Here is an 8,313-nt window from a genome sequence, read left to right as displayed (position 1 = left end):
AACAGATGTTGGTGTTGAAAATTAGAGAGCAAAAAAACATAATTTATTATTTTCCGTTATGGGAAAATAGTAGAACGCTGCAAGTCATTGAACTAATATAAAATGCAGAACACATTTCTTGTGAACTGATCTATCATATTTTTATTATAAACTTTTATTTTCACATAATCACTTTTAATTAACATACAGAATACTGCATATAAAAATACATTTGTGAACATACAGAAAAGCTTTGGTACCATAGCGTGTGTGTGGTGAATATTCTACATTATGTAGTGTGTATGTTCTGCATTCATGCGTGTTCTGCATTCCGTGTTCTTACATCATGTGACAAATGTATACAAATAAGCATATTTATATTTCAGTGGTAGTGTATCTAACCATAGGTCAACCTCTGTGAGTGGACTCTAAGCAAGTTACAAGAAAATAAGTAACTTCTCTCAGGTATCATTACATTGTTTCAATAATATAGATTAAAATCTCGATACCCACATTTCTAAAAAGATCTCCTACCAAAGAAAAGCTTATTTTAACATTAGGCCTACTATTTGTATTTTTCATAGAACTTCATACAATACAAAAGCACTTCAAAGATATTAGATCAGTCATGGTCACAGTACACAACAACGTACTAATCTTGTACCAGGTGTGCTAAGGCAGTGATATGCTCAGATCACTTCTCATTCAGTCAGTACCTCCGTGTAAAAACATACAATTTGTTCATACCTCTCAGACATCATTCAATCTCTTATGTACTGAACCTAAATCCCTTTCTTGGAAATGTTCATGTTTTCCTAAACATTGTAAAGTGCAAAATGTATACAGAATTGTTTAAACAAAATGCTATATAAAATGTGAAAAGAAATCTCTATAAAACTCAAGACAACATAAAATGATATTTGACACATAACCTTTACTGAATGTACAATATTCTGCTTAATTAAGGCCAAATGTATGAATCTTTTCTCTAAGTTAATTATATTCCCGCGAAATAACTTGAAATAGAAAGTACACATTTGTAAAAACAAAGAAAATATATCTCAGTGCAACTAGAAAGTCATATCCCATTGATATTGAGAAGTATAGATGCCATAAGATGATGTGTTTCTGATTGTTTTCACTAACTAAAGTAGCCTACCCGTCTAAAAATGTGAACTTCTTCACACAAGCAAAATGTACCAGTACATGCTTCACTTTTAGTGATAAAAAAACTGAAAGGGTTTTAGAAGCCTAATGTTTTCATCTTTATAATATAAAAATACAACACATGTAAAAGGAAAAATGACTAGACAAATCCCCATAGAAACACTGCAATAGTGACCATAATACAAGTGTATTTTAAAATCATGAATTTCCTGATGTACATTTTTATTCTTATGTGATACTGGTATTTTTTCCATCTTCATTATTATGTGAAGGCTTTGAAAATGGTCCCTCTCTTCAATATGGAGTATTTTGCATTGATTAGATTAATTAAAATCATCATCAATCAACAATCATCATTGATTAAATATATGTCACTCTCTCATTGTAATTATTGATTTTCAATTGATTTTCAGCACAGAATTATTTTGAAAGTACCAGTTGTGAAATATTTGCTTAAGCAGTGGGAATTGTTTATGTTGTTAGGGTTAGCTTCTCATTGAAATCGCAACATGTTGTCTTAAACCACTAAAGCAGGGATGGCCAACTGGCGGCAGGAAATTAACTAGTACCGTCTCTGACTGCATTTGTGGGTAGGGATGTGTGTACGCAGACCCGCAAGCCACTGCGGACCCTCATGATAAGTAAAAAAAATGTGGCCCCAACCCCCATCAAAGTTTCCCATCCCCACACTAAAGCTATTCAGGAATGTTGCTATACATTCCACCAAGTTTCTCAAAGGTCTACAGGAAGCTGTCTTCCACTTCCGGTGTTCCAGAAGATTCCAGTGGAATCAGAGCCTGGTTGGCATGGAGATCCTCCTCTTCTGGAATGGTGTCTGCCTCTGCTGTCTCCTGGGAGATGGAGTCAGCCTCATCATCCTCCAGAGCCAGAGAGCTACAGGGAATAACAACACACATGTTCCTTTACAAACAAGCGTGGGATTTTACGATTTTACGTCCCATTTCTGGTGAAAACATTACAGCATTGTGCCACAAATCCAAACAATGTAAAACCTAAACTATCATATTTCTGCCAGCTTGGCTTGTCTAAGGTTTCAGTTTAAATGTCTTACAAATTCCTCAAAATGTAACACTGAGTGTACCAAGCATTATGAGCACCTGCTCTTTCCATGACAGACTGACCAGGTGAATCCAGGTGAAAGCTATGATCCCTTATTGATGTCACCTGTTAAATCTACTTCAATCAGTGTAGATGAAGGGGAGGAGACAGGTTAAAGAAGGATGTTGAAGCCTTGAAACAATTGAGACATGGATTGTGTATGCGAGCCATTAAGAGGATGGATGGGCAAGACAGTGTCTTTGAACGGAGTATGGTAGTAGGTGCCAAGCGCACCAGTTTGTGTCAAGAACTGCAATGCTGCTGGGTTTTTCACCCTCAACAGTTTCCTGTGTGTATCAACAATGGTCCACCACCCAAAGGACATCCAGCCAACTTGGCACAACTGTAGGAAGCAATGGAGTCAACGTGGGCCAGCATCCGTGTGGAACGCTTTCGACACCTTGCCCCGATGAATTGAGGCTGTTCTAAGGAAAAATAGGGGGGTGCATGGTGCATCTCAATATTAGGAAGGTGTTCTTAATGTTTAGTACACTCAGTGTATACATGGTAAGATAAGACCGATTTTTATCAAAATACCACATATGGCTCTGTGTGTTGGTGTTGTAACGATACAAGGTCCTCTAGAGTAAATATGCTTTATCTTTCCTGCATGATCAGCATTTGGCACACATTTGCAGTCAGTGTTTGTAGTCAGGAAGTATGTTAGACAGCCATACCTCACGGGGCTTTCCATTGGCATGCTGTTGGCCTCGGAGAAGACTTCCTCCTGAGGCTTGGGGTCCGGGATGGGAATGATGTAGTCGTTGTAGGAGGTTGTCACTTCCTCTCCATCTGTCTCTGGTCTAAAGTCTCCAGTTAGGGGGTAGGGGTTGAGGTCCTGGAGGGTGTCAGGGGCGGTGGAGGGGGTGATGGCTGGGGTGGGGAAGGGAGAGGAGAGCCTGGGTTTGGTTCGGACCACGGCTGGGTGGTCACTCTTGAAGAACTCGTCGTTGACTTGGCAGTATCTCTGTACCAATAATTATAGTCAATTAGATACATCTCAGTGATCAATGTCAGATCTGTCCATAGTCAAAACACACTTAAAGGAAAACTCCACCCAAAAACTATATTTTGGTATTTCTTTCATTTGTCCTTTCTGGACATAGTCCCAAAATATTTTACTTGTCAGTAATCAGGTTTTTACGATATGTAACTTACAAAATACAGAAATCATCCCCGTATGATGCATTTTACATTTTGCAAAAAATGTGATCGTTTCATAGATGGATGTGGAAATACTGTTGGTCCTCCGATGCATTGTGTAAAGGGAAAAACCCTATATTAATAGGATACCTTTTTATAGCTGTCAGTGAGCATGTTCCCCATGGTGTGCACCAGAAAGGAGAACTCTGGCCTCTTCTCATGCTTCTCATCCCAGCATTTCTGCATCACTTCATAACTGGAGGACAGAATTACTTCCTTAGTTGAACATTTTAACTGAACATGTCACTAAAAAAGAAAACTGACAGAAGACATGATTAGAGAGAGATGTTTGAGAGTGATGGTAGAGACTTACACTTCGTCTGTGGCATGGTTAGGTTTGGCCATGCGATAGCCTCTCTTTAAGGCACTGTAAAACAGCTCATTCATGGGAAGGTCAGGGTAAGGGGTTCCTCCTGTTAAAAGATCAACCATTCAAGTATTTAAAGGCTGATCTGTTTAAGTCATGCTGAATCAGCAGTGTCTAAAAGTTCTCAAATCTCGAATGAAACAAGACTCATGCTGTATTTGGTTTCCCACGAAAAACATTGTTCACGCTGTTTCACGCTAAATTAATCACTTCTCAATTGGTACTCTTCTTGTCACAGCAGTTCCAAAAGCATTTGTAAAAATCCCAAAATGAATTGATAATAAACCTGGACTGTAGCTAATAACAAAACCTCATCTGACCCTAAATAGACTCAGGATTAGACAAGCTGATCGTCTTGTCCTCTTAAGACAACTTTACTGCGTGTCTGTTTAAACACGGTATTGACAGCCTTTTGAAACCTCTATACTAACATACATTAAATAAACGAGGTCATCAAACCGCTCATGCTACGACTGATCTTTCTGAACGAATTCCAGTTAATGGGTTGTTTCGATTTAATCAAATAGTAATCTCTTCGATCTATCACTTAATATTGAATGGATTCCATTTCCCGTCCACGTACCAAGGGTGAAGATCTCCCAGAGCAAGATGCCGTAGGACCACACGTCACTCAGGGTGGTGTACAGGTTATGGAAGATACTCTCTGGGGCCATCCACTTCAGGGGCAGGAATGTCTGAGAGGGCCAGAATTAGAGAGAACGTTAGCATCAGCCAGGTACTTAGAGGTAGGTTACAGCAGCAGTTATGGCTTACAATTTAAGTCGGTTGAAAGTTGTAATTTATGGTGTTTAAATGGTGTTTTACTGTGATCGTTCAAACTTTGTCTTATTTTATGTATACAGTGGGGGGGAAAAGTATTTGATCCCCTGCTGATTTTGTACGTTTGCCCACTGACAAAGAAATGATCAGTCTATCATTTTAATAGTAGGTTTATTTGAACAGTGAGAGACAGAATAACAACAAAATAATCCAGACAAACGCATGTCAAAAATGTTATAAAATGATTTGCATTTTAATGAGGGAAATAAGTATTTGACCCCTCTGCAAAACATGACTTAGTACTTGGTGGAAAAACCCTTGTTGGCAATCAGAGGTCAGACGTTTCTTGTAGTTGGCCACCAGGTTTGCACACATCTCAAGAGGGATTTTGTCCCACTCCTCTTTGCAGATCTTCTCCAAGTCATTATGGTTTCGAGGCTGACGTTTGGCAACTCGAACCTTCAGCTCCCTCCACAGATTTTCTATGAGATTAAGGTCTGGAGACTGGCTAGGCCACCCCAGGACCTTAATGTGCTTCTTCTTGAGCCACTCCTTTGTTGCCTTGGCCGTGTGTTTTGGGTCATTGTCATGCTGGAATACCCATCCATGACCCATTTTCAATGCCCTGGCTGAGGGACGGAGGTTCTCACCCAAGATTTGACGGTACATGGCCCCGTCCATCGTCCCTTTGATGCGGTGAAGTTGTCCTGTCCCTTTAGCAGAAAACCACCCCCAAAGCATAATGTTTCCACCTCCATGTTTGACGGTGGAGATGGTGTTCTTGGGGTCATAGGCAGCATTCCTCCTCCTCCAAACACAGCGAGTTGAGTTGATGCCAAAGAGCTCCATTTTGGTCTCATCTGACCACAACACTTTCACCAGTTGTCCTCTGAGTCATTCAGATGTTCATTGGCAAACTTCAGACGGGCATGTATATGTATTCTACAGCAGGGGGACCATGCGGGCGCTGCGGGATTTCAGTCCTTCACGGCGTAGTGTGTTACCAATTGTTTTCTTGGTGACTATGGTCCCAGCTGCCTTGAGATCATTGACAAGATCCTCCCGTGTAGTTCTGGGCTGATTCCTCACCGTTCTCATGATCATTGCAACTCCACGAGGTGAGATCTTGCATGGAACCCCAGGCCGAGGGATATTGACAGTTCTTCTGTGTTTCTTCCATTTGCGAATAATCGCACCAAATGTTGTCACCTTCTCACCAAGCTGCTTGGCGATGGTCTTGTAGCCCATTCCAGCCTTGTGTAGGTCTACAATCTTGTCCCTGACATCCTTGGAGAGCTCTTTGGTCTTTGCCATGGTGGAGAGTTTGGAATCTGATTGACTGATTGCTTCTGTGGACAGGTGTCTTTTTTACAGGTAGCAAGCTGCGGTTAGGAGCACTCCCTTTAAGAGTGTGCTCCTAATCTCAGCTCGTTACCTGTATAAAAAGACACCTGGGAGCCAGAAATCTTTCTGATTGAGAGGGGGTCAAATACTTATTTCCCTCATTAAAATGCAAATCAATTTATAAAATTTCTGACATGCGTTTTTCTGGATATATTCTGTCTCTCACTGTTCAAATAAACCTACCATTAAAATTATAGACTGATCCTTTCTTTGTCAGTGGGAAAACGTACAAAATCAGCAGGGGATCAAATACTTTTCCCCCCATTGTATGTGTATGAGTGACCCTTAGTGAGCCTGCCACTCACACTGCCTTTGGAGATGTAGTTGGAATCGTGCATGATGTCTCTGGCTAGGCCAAAGTCACAGATCTTCACCAGTTTCCCCTCACAGATCAACACGTTCCTGGCGGCCAGGTCACGATGGACACACTGAGGAGGAGAGGGTTTTAAAAAGGGGCAATCTGCAGTTGCTACATTCATTTTTGGACTTATAAAATGTATGATATATTATGTACCCTTTGATTCTTGAAGCGTAGGACGTATATATGCCTCGTGAGCTTTACTGTAATACCCAACAACATCATTGATGAAATGCTTACCACAATAGCGGACAGTATCAAGTTCTGTACACACCGTGTGATCCCCATGAGAACCACCAGGTTATTTCCGAATGACAAACCATGGATTAATGGCAAGATCAAAAACGCATTACGGATGAAGAAGATTGCGTTCTCCCATCGGGACATGCAGTCCCTGCGCCAACTGAACAGCTCCCTCAAACATGCCATCCAACGAGCCACACTAAGATACAAGGTGGAGGTGGAAAACAGCAACATGATTGCTAAGCAGGTCTTTCAAAAGTCAGGAAGTTGGCAGGCTACTCTGACAAACCATCTCCACCGGCCCATGATGACCCACTCGCCTTGTCCAACAACTTCTTGTCATGTAGAAAAAAGAGGAGGAAGGGAAGCGCTGCTAAGGTACACAAAAGTGGTAGACAGAAGGTGCTCTTTGGTAAAAGGGGTAAATTGGTTATCAAAAAGCAAGGCGGACCAAGGCACTCTTCATATAATTAATTAAAATGCCTTGATTTGTATGGCATGTTCAATAGAAACAACGTTTCGGCTGCATGGCCTTCGTCAGGGAGTACAAAGAAACTTCTTCTCATGTTTTGATACCCACGTTTTGATACCCACTATGATCCAGAAGCTGTGAGAACCTGCTGGATGCCCTCCACTTTACTGATTCCCCTGCCCCACTCTTCAGTGAGGAGGAGGTGGCGGTATACCAGCGGAAAGCTACAGTAAGTGCAAGGCCAGGCGGGAGTGTCGAGTCCCAAAAGCCTGAGCTGCTGAGCTCATCCCAATCCTCCACAGCCTTCCACCTATTGCTATCCACTGGCACAATCCCCACCCTATAGAAAACATCTACCATCGTCCCCATTCCTAAAAAGTCTACCTCGACTGAGTTCAACCGGCATGTTGCTCTCAAGTCACTGATCATGAAATTCTTGGAAAGACTGGTTCTTAACATCCTACTACTACCCACCGTTCACTCCGCCCTTGATCCCTACCAGTTTGTTACAAAGCAGGGAGAGGAACGGATGACACGGTGGTCTGCAGCCTGCACAGGCTCCTGGAACGAATGGGGAATTACGCACACATCCTGTTCGTGGGTTTCAGCTATGCCTTCAACACCATCCAACGACACACTATGATCCAGAAGCTCAGTAACCTGGACATATCTCCCACCATCATTCGCTGGATCCACAACTGTTTAAGTGGCAGACCTCAGGCCGTGAGAATAGATAACACCCAGTCCTCTGTAAGCATAACCAACACTGTTTGTTTCTTCTGTGTTTTCATATTTGTTTTAGTTATTCCTGTGTGAGCTGTGCCATGATTTTCCAATTGTAGGACAATAAATGGGATTCTGATTCTGTCAGTGGTATAAATTACTTTAAAGTACCACTTAAGTACTTTTTGGGGGTATCTGTACTTTACTATTTATATTTTTGACAACTTTTACTTCATTACATTCCTAAATAAAATAATGTACTTTTTACTCCATATATTTTCCCTGACACCCAAAAGTACTCGTTACATTTTGAATGCTTAGCAGGACAGGAAAATGGGCCAATTCACACACTTATCAAGAGAACATACCTGGCATCTCTACTGGTTCTGATCTGAAGGACTCACTAAACACAAATGTTAGTTTGTAAATTATGTCTGAGTGTCTCAAATATTTTACTGAGGCACAGTTCATATAAGTAAATCAATGAAATTAAATAAA

The 8,313-nt window shown here is 41.2% G+C and overlaps 1 protein-coding gene across 2 annotated transcripts in view; it reads right to left on the bottom strand.

Moving 5' to 3' along the window:
* Nucleotides 1-114: 114 nt before the first annotated feature.
* The window catches only part of pdgfrb (platelet-derived growth factor receptor, beta polypeptide), a 59,295-nt gene continuing 51,096 nt past the window's right edge, over nt 115-8,313 (bottom strand). For both annotated transcript variants that reach the window (XM_029732867.1, XM_029732869.1), the window contains exons 18-23: nt 6,325-6,447; nt 4,419-4,530; nt 3,782-3,881; nt 3,559-3,664; nt 2,943-3,232; nt 115-2,040 (exon numbers count right to left, since the gene is read on the bottom strand). In XM_029732867.1, the coding sequence (XP_029588727.1) occupies nt 1,887-2,040; nt 2,943-3,232; nt 3,559-3,664; nt 3,782-3,881; nt 4,419-4,530; nt 6,325-6,447 (885 nt within the window). In that variant the 3' untranslated portion in view covers nt 115-1,886. The remainder of the gene's footprint in view (nt 2,041-2,942; nt 3,233-3,558; nt 3,665-3,781; nt 3,882-4,418; nt 4,531-6,324; nt 6,448-8,313) is intronic.

Source organism: Salmo trutta, chromosome 3 (assembly GCF_901001165.1).
Source record: "Salmo trutta chromosome 3, fSalTru1.1, whole genome shotgun sequence".
Taxonomy (NCBI): Eukaryota; Metazoa; Chordata; class Actinopteri; order Salmoniformes; family Salmonidae; genus Salmo; species Salmo trutta.
Note: the sequence above shows the minus strand (reverse complement) of the source record. Positions and strands in the feature narration are given on the sequence as shown.